At 33.4% G+C, this 11,864-nt stretch overlaps 1 protein-coding gene across 1 annotated transcript; it reads left to right on the top strand.

The window, feature by feature from the left end:
• Window positions 1–7,860: 7,860 nt before the first annotated feature.
• Window positions 7,861–10,920, top strand: LOC133205006 (ficolin-2-like). Its single transcript, XM_061340747.1, has 4 exons — window positions 7,861–7,979; window positions 8,114–8,210; window positions 9,900–10,064; window positions 10,658–10,920. Exons 1-4 carry the CDS (start codon window positions 7,884–7,886, stop codon window positions 10,918–10,920), a joined length of 621 nt encoding a protein of 206 aa, XP_061196731.1. The 5' UTR covers window positions 7,861–7,883.
• Window positions 10,921–11,864: the final 944 nt, after the last annotated feature.

Genomic DNA, 11,864 nt, shown 5'->3' with positions numbered 1-11,864 from the left:
GCAACTGGCATACAGTGCACAATACAATGGATAATATGTTTTCAGATAATCATTTGGATAAATAGAATGCATAATTTGTACAGCCAAAATCTTGCTTCGGTGTGTATTTAATGAAAAGGGGGTAGCCCTATGCCCAACTCCAATTTTTGATATAAACTATAATCCTGTATTTCTATATGATGAAATATGGAGATAACGAACGGTAATCAAGCTCGAAAATCCATTGAAACAATACAAATCGGGAGCAAAGTAAACACGGACCTCTATAAACATCAGAGGTGGGATCAGGTGCCATGGAGGAGTAAGCATCCCCTGTCGACCGGTCACACCCGCCGTGCGCTCATTGTCATGATTGGGCAAATGGGAAATCCGTAAACAATTCAGTGTTTAGATAATGGCCTAACAATTAGTCTGAAAAATATCAGTGCTTACAATGCGTTGTGATTAAAAAATAAAGAAAAAAAATTCTGCTTCATAGCTGACCATATCAGTACTTTTTGCTAAATTCAGAATATCTTTTTTAAATTTAATTGTGTTACAAAGAAACATACATGCATCGTAATAAAATGACTTTACATAGTAATTAATTTTAAAAAATCAGAAACAACAATAAAAACATTTTCCTGAATTTCCTCGTGCTATCAAAGCTGTCTTAAATTCAAAATATGTTCTTAGAACCAAACCAGTCATAATGTCTATTTTCAGTGTGGATGGTAAAACTGTGTGCTTTTTGTCGTTTCTTTATGATGGACACATCAGTCAAAATGGATTATTACAGTGTAAAGTCTATAAACTTGTAAGTGTTTTTTTTTCATGCTTGAATATAAACATGTTTAAAAAAAAGTGCTTTTCATAAACAAGCTAAATAATTTTTATTTAAAATCAATTTTTAATTACAAAGGATTGAAATGCAAAATGCAATATTGATGGAAACAGTGTGTATCTGTTTTTATATTTGGCAGATAGGGGAATGTGGAGTGAATGCAATATACAACAGACAATCTCGATCATGTTTAAGGTGTTCGCAAACCTGTGAATACAAAGGTATATATGCATCAGTGTATACATGTATATGCTCATTTAATTCATCATTTTATAGCATGTGTGATCAAATGTAAAACTCCTTATAACCTTAATTTTGTCTATCCTCTTTCCACCAAGATAAATGGCGTGACTGAATTCTTGTTTGCTTAACAATTTTCGTTTTATCTAGTTCCAGGGAGTAGACAATGTACCAAACTTGTTAGAACGCTCAAAGCACATTAAAGCTGAACACGATTCGTATTAGGAATTTGTCTGCCATATTATTTTATTCACGCGCTATATATTAGGGCCCCTATATAAGGCGTTCATGTAGTCACTGTTCAGTGTAATCATTTGTCACCTGTGTAGACAGACGTACATAATGTATGCTACATAGCTATTGTAAAACACTCGGTCGCGACAAAAGTGACTGTGTGCTTCTTCAACGGCAGGAAAGAAAGATACCAAAGAAATTTACAACAGCTGCACAGGTCAGTGCAGTATAAAAATACAAATACGCGTAACTGAAATAAAATGTAAACAAAAGTAATGAAAGATACCCAACACAAACACGTGTTGTCATTCCACGCAAGTACCCGTGACAAGAAAGCAACCAGGTTTAACGAATGCAAAGGGTATATCCAAGTGCTGATATCGAAATATAAAGCTAATATGGCGTGTGCCTATTTACGAGTCGTGTTCAGCTTTAAAGAAAAGTCCTATTAACTATTTTCAAAACCTTTCAAAGGAATTCGCCATGTATGTTCCCTAATTTTAGTAATTTCTAACTTTAAGGAGGGATTCTTGTCTGGTTTCTGACTAGATGAAATATTCAAAGTATATTTGATTATATGTTTTATATATTTAGATGTAAGAGATTTAAAGATCATATTTTTCTTTCCTCATCACAATTGTACAACTTTAAATAGAAATGGTAAAGTGAGTTTGAAATCTAGCAGGAACTATATTTTTGGCGGAATGGCGGCGTTTGAAAATATCTTCTTTTCTGCCTCTCAAAATTATTATAGAACAATGGATTTAGTTATAAGTTTTACACAATCAAAGAATTTTTTTAATGTAAGTTAAATTAATAATAAGGGACTAAAGTTTTAAAATATATCAAATAAATATGATGTCCAAACAAACTACAATTATGGTAGCTTTTGAAAGCTATCGAGTAACCGGTTATTCGGATGGTTTTTCTATAGATCTCAAATCATCCTTTTTCGCGGTATAATGTTCAATGGTACCTGAAATACATTTTGTATATGTAACGTCCTTACCATTACTATATAAATTTTATCATTTATAAAACACAAATGCACTGCTTATGAACTTTATTCTTAATGATAAACTCACAGTATTAAATATCTTCTAAATGATTTTTTCTCGAACATCCCTTAATAGTTTGCTGGTTTGCGGAATGTCCTTTATAATATATCGCTAGTTTTAGAGTTAAATTTCAATTTTAACATATTTGCTGTCCCACCCGTATGTGTTAACTCCATTTCAAATATTTTAACCTTAAGGATTTAAATTCAGTCATTTTTTAAAATTATTTTGATGCATATGGCGACGTCCTCTGCGGACTAGCGCAGATTTGTGTGAGGTAATTATAATTAACTCAAGCCTTCAAAACTTGTGTACCCCTTGGCAATGAAAGCCACCAATTAGATAAACTGGGAAATACTTATCAAAACAAATTGATTGTATTTGTAAAACGCTAGGTCGAGTCTATCGTTAAATAACGGTAAATAAAATAAGAAAATATAAAAACAAAATTACATTTTTTCCTGCTGATTTAAACATGTTAATTTTATATATCCGAGTAACCGAGTAGCAGTTTTACTAACCGTACTCGCATCGTTCGACAGTTACCCGGTTAACCTGGTACTCGTTGACAACACTAATGATATAATATACAATAATATAATATAATTCCAAAACATATACACAAAAGATTATTTTATCTCTCATTGCGTTTGGCTAGTTCTTCAGCAAGTGTAAACAAGATGGCATGGATTGCTTAATCAGTTTGTTTCATTTAATCATGAAATCATATAATTAAAGAAAATAGTTGCTGCTTTTTCAGTCAATACGATGATTTATCCATCTTCAATTTACAATATTAATATAAATCCCTTTATTGCGTAATGATAAATGAAGTGATGGTATCTACAAAATATCATTTTCAGTGAAATTCTTCTAAAATATTCCTCCTCCTTTATGTTAGTCTGATTTCAATAAAACTTGATGCATAAGAAAAATAACCTAGATTATGTACACATGATTCTTTTAATGTATGTGTGACATGCCAAGCAAAATCCGTTCTTAACTAAGAATTTTGACATTTTTAATTTTTATTGATTCTTGTAGAGCTTTCTTTTTTCTAATGATATATAACATAACATATATTTCTTTAGGTTACGACTTTAAATTGATTGATTGTACCATGTTTTACTTCCCGTTTGAGAATTTTCACTCATATAAGACTTTAGACGGTGAAGGGGTTTCAAATTTAGACCTTTACTCGGAACTCGGGGCCTTTGAGCAGTGAGGGATCTTTATCGTGCCAACGCCTGCCGTGACACGGGCTCGGTTTTTAAGGTCTCATGCGAAAGACCTGCAACTTTCACTTCAAAGTGACGAGGGCTTGGGGCGAAGAAACAGTTGCTACCTATTTTTATCAACTTAGGTCAATCGCAGCCGAGGTTTGAGCCCACGACCTTCCGAGCGAGCGCTCTTAAGGCTTTATAAGATCGCATGAAAATGAAAGAATATATAAGCTTTGACTTGTCACCACATCATGGAAGTAACCGACTGCGCGTCACGCTAAAGTGGGCGAACTGCAATATACAGCGTTATATGGCAAATCGTATGAACAGAAAAACAAACTTTTAAAGATATATTGTAAGACTTTAAATATATTATTTCTAATGTATGACACTGTATGTAAAATGCATACTTATATGTCCTATTCATTTTACTTTTTTTTCTTTTTTGATTCATTTATTTATTTTTTTACACATATATTTTAGTTCAATTTATCCGTAGACAAAATTTAAATCTGTTAGGGGACGACCATTTGATTGGGGGGGGGGGGGGGGGGCTTTATCTAGTCATATTACAGGTAATTATTTTCATTGCTTCGAAGGACAAAAATCGTCACGGTAGCCCAGTCGGTAGAGCGCTCGGAAGGTCATGAGTTCGATAAAAAAAAAAAATAGGTAGCATCTGTTCCTTCGCCATGCACTGGGCACTTTGAAGTGAAAGTTGTGGATTCTTCAGATGAGACCTTAAAAACCAAGGCCCCGTGTCACGTCAGGCGTTGGCACGATAACGATTCCTCACTGGTAAATGGCCGTGAATGGTCAAAATTTGAAGCCCTTCACCGGTATATGGTACGTCTCTATATGAGTGAAAAATTCTCGAATGAGAAGTAAAACATCATACAATCAATCAATCAAAGGACAAGATATTTCTTTCCAAGATGACTAAAGACATATTAGTTATTTCTTTCTTACCTGGATAAAGTTGACAAGCACGAGAAAAAAATCTGTCCAAACTCAAAAACTCTATTTCCGAGGGGAGGGGGAATGACGAGGTGGGTGGGGTGCTGTGATGTTGTACCATCAGTGTGGTGATACCAACAGTTAAGATCAGATCTGGATTACAGGTTTAGTATCCAAAATTATTTCCAACATTTTCAAGGATATAGATTATTTACTTCCAATATCTGCCAGTCCCTCATCACTCAATCAAATGGTCTTCTCCTTATCTTCGCTTATCCACGACGGTCAGCTGGAGGTTCCATAGTATTTTTAGATGGGATTTTTTTTTGTTTTTTGGGGGGAAGAGGGCTTAATTGTCATTCCCCCGATAATTTGCCGGTACATACTGTACTATACAATAGAAAACAAAGCCTATTCCTCAATCTTTTTTCATAATATTTTATACAATAGCAAACAAAGCTAAATTTATTGCAGTGTCCTCTCAATAAAATTGTTGACTTTTTGCCTGTCAATTATTTTTGCCTTCTCATTCCCACTTTGAAAAAACGATCGATGCTTGGGATAGTGATAGGAAGGAAAAGAGAGAGTTGGAGAAAAGTGAGGGAAGAACACAGGATACTTTGAATGTTTTTTTATTTGTATTGTTCACAATGAAATCTTAATGCTAATGTTAGTAAGATAAAGGTTTTAATATTTTCTAAATGGCTTTTGTCAAAAAAAGTAAAAGTATTCTGATATATCAATAATGCAATTCAAAATCTGAACGAATTTAAATATTTAGGGGGGAAATTCCGCTCAGGCTCATTTTGTAAGGCCAGGAAACATTTATATGAACAAGCATAGAAAGTTGTGTATGGTGATATAAGGAAGATAAGACAGTTTAACGTACCAAATAAATGCTAGTTAGATCTTTTTGAAAAAGTTATATTATTTTTACTTATTGCTGTTAAATTTTGAGGTATGAAAACCTTGGTACCATTGAATATGTACATTTAAAATTTTTGAAGAATATTTTCAATTCAAAGGTAGTACGCCTTCTTTTATGGTGTATGAAGAGACTGTGCTATTCCCATTGTATATAATATTATACAAATGATTTTACAAATATTATCTTTTGCTGGTTAAAATTAATTGCCTCGAAATCTTCAGAAAACAAAATAGTTTACGTATTGTTTAAATATTTATGTTCTCAATATTTTCAAGGAGGCCAAAAAAAAAAAAAAAAAAAAAAAAAAAAAAAAAAATCATGGGTATATTTTATTTACAAAATTTTAACCTCTTGTTACAATTTACAAAATTTTTAGGAATGATTTTGGACGTGAGAAATATTTGAGTACTAGTATTTACCAAGTAAATTTAGAAAAATACAAATAAAATTTAGAACTTCCCAATTTAGACTGGTAGATGGTCAAATAGTCCTTTTGATGAAAACTCGAAAGAACTTTGTGAAAGTTTGAAATCACAAAATTTTACTAAAATCAATAGCATCAAAACGTACGACTTTTCAACACTTTATACAACCATTCCCCACGATAAATTGAAGTCCAGTGTTTTTGACATCATAGACAGCTGCTTTTTCAATAAAAATGGAACTCGTATATATACTTAGCTTGTCACTGGTCATTTACAAAATTATTTTGTTAAAAAGCACTCTGACTGTAAACACAAGTACTCTGAAGTTGATTTTAAAAAGATGCTTGAGTTTCTGATTGACAATATCATGTAGTTTTTGGAGATAGCTCTTCCAACAATCTGTTGGAATACCCATGGGTAATAATTGCGCCCCCTTATTAGCAGATCTATTTTTGTATTCATATGAAACAGAATTTTTTCAAAAAGTTCTATATGAGAAGAAAACACTTGCTGTGGTCTTCACCTCGACATTTCGATATATCGACGACGTATTATCAATTAACAATAGTTACTTTCATTCATATGTCGATTCGATATATCCCAGTGAGCTTGAAATAAAAGATACCACAGATTCTGACACATTTGATTCATATTTAGATATTTTACTAGAAAAAGACGTTAATGGTAACCTAACAACAAAGCTTTATGATAAACGTGATGACTTCAACTTTTCAATCGTCAACTTCCCTTACTTATGTAGCAAAATGCCCCTTATCACCTGCATATGGGGTTTATGTCTCTCAGTTGATTCGATACGCAAGAGCATGCTCTACGTATGAACAATTTCTAAAACGAGGTAAGTTATTGACAAACAAGTTGATGAAACAAGAATATCAACAGTGTCGTTTAAAGTCATCATTTCGTAAGTTCTATGGTCGGTATATGTAATGGCCTTGTCAGCAAATACAATCTATCATTTAGTCATTTGCTGACTGACGTTTTTCAAACTAATTTTTAGGCCATTATTTACACACTGAATTGTCGATGTATTTTCCGCTATTTCCCAATCATGACCAGGAGCACACGGCGGGTGTGACCGGTCGGCTCACTCCTCCATGGCACCTGATTCACCTCTGATGTTTTGGAGGCCCATGTTTGCTCTGGTCCCGATTTGTATTGTTTTAATGGACTTTGAGCTTGAATACTGTTCGTTATCTCCATATTTCATGTATATGTACATGTAGGTTAGTGGCAGTCTTGTAGAGAGCATACCTAGATGCATAATCCATGCAAGTTCAAGCACCATAGGGATAATATGTAAGAATGGACCTGCTCCAAAATGTTTATCCTGTTCAATCATCCGGAAAATGTACATGTAGATCATATTCAGCATCCAAAGCAAGTCTGGTATTGTGCATCCGAAGATGCTTCATCCAAGCAAGTTTGAAGCCATCATAGGTTTTATCATAGGTTTTATAGTTACTGGGAAATGAAACTGCTTCAAAATCCAAAAAAATTTAACTTGGTCAATAATCTGAAAAATATAGGTCAGATCCAGCTTCCAAAGCAAGTCTAATTGTGTATATACCTACATGTAGATGTATAATCCATACAAATTTCGTGCAGACAGGACTTGTAATTACTTTGGAATGGACGCCGGGGGTATAGCGTAAGCTCATCTCGACTTGCAGAGGTGAACTAAAATTTGTACCATATAATGCATATGCATCTACATTCTCATTTGACTCTGTTCATGAGGAAAATAAGAGAAATCTTTAATGTCCTTAATTACATACAACTTGAGAACATACCTGGAGAAAAAATTAATAAACAGGCCCATTGGCCACAATGCTGATCTGGTTCATAGTTCACCTTTATATAAATAAATACACAACGATTAACAAGGGTACCGTAAAGCGGAGTATCACATTGCCATTTTTCATGATGATGTAAATATATGCTTTCCCCAAAACAGATTGCAACGATGTTTCGCTTATGCATGGTGATGTCACAGGACAATACAATCTGAAGATAGGTGACGGAATTGTTCCTGTACGGTGCGATATGGATACAGATGGGGGAAGATGGATTGTAAGATTTAATAAAAAGAGTATCTCTAATTCAAAACTAAAAATTATAGTTATTGAGAATATTGTTCCACAAAGGTTTGGGGTGTGGCTGAAATCTTTGGCATAACTTCAACATGCGTGTATGATATACTTCAGGTTATTCAACGTAGACTGGATGGCTCTGTCAGTTTCTACCGTGACTGGAGTGATTATAAGGTCGGGTTCGGTAGCCCTAGTGGGGAATTCTGGTTAGGTAATTCTTTACTTTCTACAATTATATTGTGGAGTTTTGAATTTCCATTAAAACTTACATTAAGAATTGTAAAACCTGATCGCAGAAATTTTAGTAAGTTAATGAAATTTTTTATGCCCCCGTAATCGAAGATTCGGGGACATATAGTTTTTTTCCTGTCCGTCCGACCGTCCGTCTGGTCAAGGCCAAGGAATCAAAAATGTTGTTATCTAAAGAAAAGTCTTGTCTCAAGGAATATACCTATGAAATGTAAAAGCCCGAGCACCAAACATGGAAAAGTAATGACCAAGGTTAAAGTTTTTCAAAGGTAGGTCAAGCGTGAAGGTCAAGGTCAAAATTATTGGTACGCATGGGAAGACCTTGTCATAAGAAATACATGCATGCAAAATATAAAAGCCCTAGCATCAACTGATCAAATGTTATGGCGAAGGTTAAAGTTTTTCCAATAATTGGTCAAACTTCAAAGTCAAGGTCAAACTTTTGGTGTCCAAAGGAAGTTCTTGTCACAAGGAATATACCTGTGAAATTTGAAAGCCCTAGTGTTATTTGTTGAAAAGTTATAGCCAAGGTTAAAGTTTTTGAAAGTGGGTCAAACTCTAAGGGAAAGGTCAAAAAGTCAAGAATATTTACACCCATGGAAAGGTCTTGTCACGATAAATACACATGTGAAATATGAAAGCCCCAGCACCAACTGTCAAAAGTTATGGCCAATGTTAAAGTTTTTGCGGACAAACAGGCAAAGAGACAGACAGACGGACGGACAGGGCAAAAACTATATGCCTCGAATCTTCGAAAACGGGGGCATAAAAATGTTCATCCACATTATTATTTATTTATAAGTAAAATTCAAAGCTCTTCAGAGACCCAACTATTCCTCTGTGTTCTCGAGTTAGTTGTAAAATTCTTTTTGAAACTCAAATAAACTGTCGGGAGAAAATGTTAGATATTGTTTGATCCGTAGCAAAACTTAATTTCAATTTCATAAACTTCGACTTAAAGATTCTGAATGATTTTTTCAAAAGTTTAATGATGAATGATCACAAAACTAGAATGTTTGCATTTATTTTCCATCATAAGTAATTCAAGCTCTCCGGAGAACCAACCATTCCTTTGTGAAGTAGTGCAAAAATGTAAAATTCAGTTTGAAATTCAGATAGAAAAGAAAGTTGCATAAAATTCTGAGTAGAAACTGTTGGTTCTATATGCAAGCCAGATTTTTTTTCTTCAGAATAATACCAAATTCCTTACACGTGTTTATTTGCCATCAAAGAATATAATTAACAAGGTTCAACCATACCTGAATTTAAAAAAAAATCCCAAAAAGACTAATAACAAGTGTATATATGGAATTCATTGTTTCTTTATTATGGTTCATATATACTGTGGTTTCATCAATATTCGTTGAGCACCAATTTTCGAGGATTTCGTTGTTAAGCAGATCGACGAAATTAAATGTTCATCAACTTAGGAAATATGTTACTCATTTGTATAGGCATTATTTTTTCCACGAAATTATGTATCCTCGAAAACGTCTGTTTTACAAAATACACGAAAATTGATGCCAACGAAAATTGATGAAACCACAGTATACGTTGTGTGCGTTGTTTGTTTTTCTATTTCTATTGCTTAATTACACCTACTTGACTTTACAATTTCTGTTTATATCATCAGATACTGTGATACTTGCAGGGCTAGACAACATCCATACTCTCACATCTCAGGGTGAATACGTCCTACGAATAGATATGGAATACAACTCCCAAGTCTATTATGCAATGTATTCAGATTTTACAATATCATCTGAGTCTGACTATTACCGTATGAATTACGCCAACTTTCTAGAAGGAAATACAGGTACACTTAAACGTAAAAAATGCCTATCAACATTTCACTGCTTGTCAAATTTTCAAAAGTAACTTTTTAAAGAATTCTCATTTTCATTGCAACCAGTTTCTGAAACTTCCCTTTCATTAAGCCTGAGTGCTTCTCGTACTCAGATTTCAACAAATTTATTTGTCTAATCAATAGATCTAGAAAATAGACTGAAGATAGTTCCATCCTGATAATCCACAAGTCCAAAAAATATTATATTTCCACAAATATGAATCGTTAATTAAATATTCTTTCTTCAAAGACTTGTGATTACCTTTTCTGATTACATGTATTCATTCTGAATAATACTAATTCATGTTTTATCGTTTTTTAATGAAACGTTAATTCTACGTTATTTTTTGGATTTCTCATATGGAATACATTGTAAATGTGTACTAGAAGATTAATTTATGGAAAAAGACTAAAAAATATCCATGAACCCAGGGTGTATATTTGGGGGGAGGGGGGTCCTGTCCACAAGCACCTGTGATCCAGACAAGGAAATTATAAAGAACAAATTATGAAGAACAAACAGCTAATGAAACACATACTACTCATATTATTTTGACTTGCAGGTAACGCTCTGAGCTGGCATAAAGGACAACCATTTACAACACGTGATCGAGATAACGACGGTAATAGCGGAAGCTATGGCAACCCGAACTGCGCAATCGCATTCTACGGGGCTTGGTGGTACGCTGGGTGTCACAACTCAAATCTTAACGGGCATTATGGGAACACATCCTTCGGTAAAGGCATTAACTGGAATCACATAACTGGTTACTACTCATCGCTGTCCAGAGTGGAAATGAAAATCAAGAAGCAACAAGGGCCATGAGTAATATATAAAAATAGATCTTCTTGATTCAAATAAAAGAGAATACATTGGAAACTTCTTTAACTTAAAAAAAAATCAGCGAAAAATACTGATAAACTGATAGTTGATTTTTTTATTGAAGAATTAAAGAAAATATATTATGTCACAGGGTGATTTATAATTAATTTATCATTATTACTTATTATCATTCATATCATTTTCATATATTTTCCTAAGGCATTATATAAAATAAAGTGACCAGTGAATTCTGTTGTCACTACGGAATATACTGCGTTCATTCACTTACTTATTTATTCATTAATTTATACCGGTATGTGGTCAGTGCGAATAAAAGTGTTTTTTTTTCTCTCTGTCCCTTACGCATTCGCACCAGTACTATTTCTCCCGCACTCCAGCCTTGGACTTTGGGGAGAGAAATGGTTCTCTCTCCCAAACACAAATATATTTAAAGAAAATTATTTCTTGAAATTCAAGTATTACTCATTATCTATTCTATCATTTTATTTAAATCAAGCAATTTCTAAATTATCCAAATTTATAAATTTAAATGATCAGCGTAAAACTGCGAGCGAGCTGAGGAGATGTTTATTATATTACTTGTTATTATATTTCAGGTCACCCTTTCTTCATATATTGTTTTAAATTCCATAAAAGTTGAATATATCTCGAACCACGCAGCCGTGTTGTGTTGTTATTATTTCAACTATTTACTACTTGATGTGACAATGGTGCCCAACGTACTTGGGGGGTTTTTAATGTTAAAAAAATCAGTGAAAAATACTGATAATTAAATCAGTATTGTAAAAATATTTTGTTGTTAATTTAGTCTCTTTTCTTTCAAATTTTAATCAATACTTTTGTCCTGTTAATTGACTGTCTACTAATCTTTCATATCAGCTTAGCAACATTTCATGATGTACTTTTATAGATTTTTTTTTAATAAT

Source organism: Saccostrea echinata, unplaced genomic scaffold, assembly GCF_033153115.1.
Source record: "Saccostrea echinata isolate AGI-Se365-2 ecotype Australia unplaced genomic scaffold, CSIRO_AGI_Sech_v1 ptg000054l, whole genome shotgun sequence".
In the NCBI taxonomy this organism is placed as follows: domain Eukaryota; kingdom Metazoa; phylum Mollusca; class Bivalvia; order Ostreida; family Ostreidae; genus Saccostrea; species Saccostrea echinata.
The sequence above is the reverse complement of the archived record's forward strand: the minus strand, read 5'-3'. Positions and strand labels throughout refer to the sequence as shown.

What these genes read in the sequence shown, in the direction of transcription:
- LOC133205006 (XM_061340747.1), top strand. Translation starts at nt 7,884, where the DNA reads ATGCATGGTGATGTCACAGGACAATACAATCTGAAGATAGGTGACGGA. An exon ending in CAGATGGGGGAAGATGGATT is followed by an intron (nt 7,980 to 8,113) that starts GTAAGATTTAAT and finishes GATATACTTCAG; the next exon opens with GTTATTCAACGTAGACTGGA. An exon ending in CTTTCTAGAAGGAAATACAG is followed by an intron (nt 10,065 to 10,657) that starts GTACACTTAAAC and finishes TTTGACTTGCAG; the next exon opens with GTAACGCTCTGAGCTGGCAT.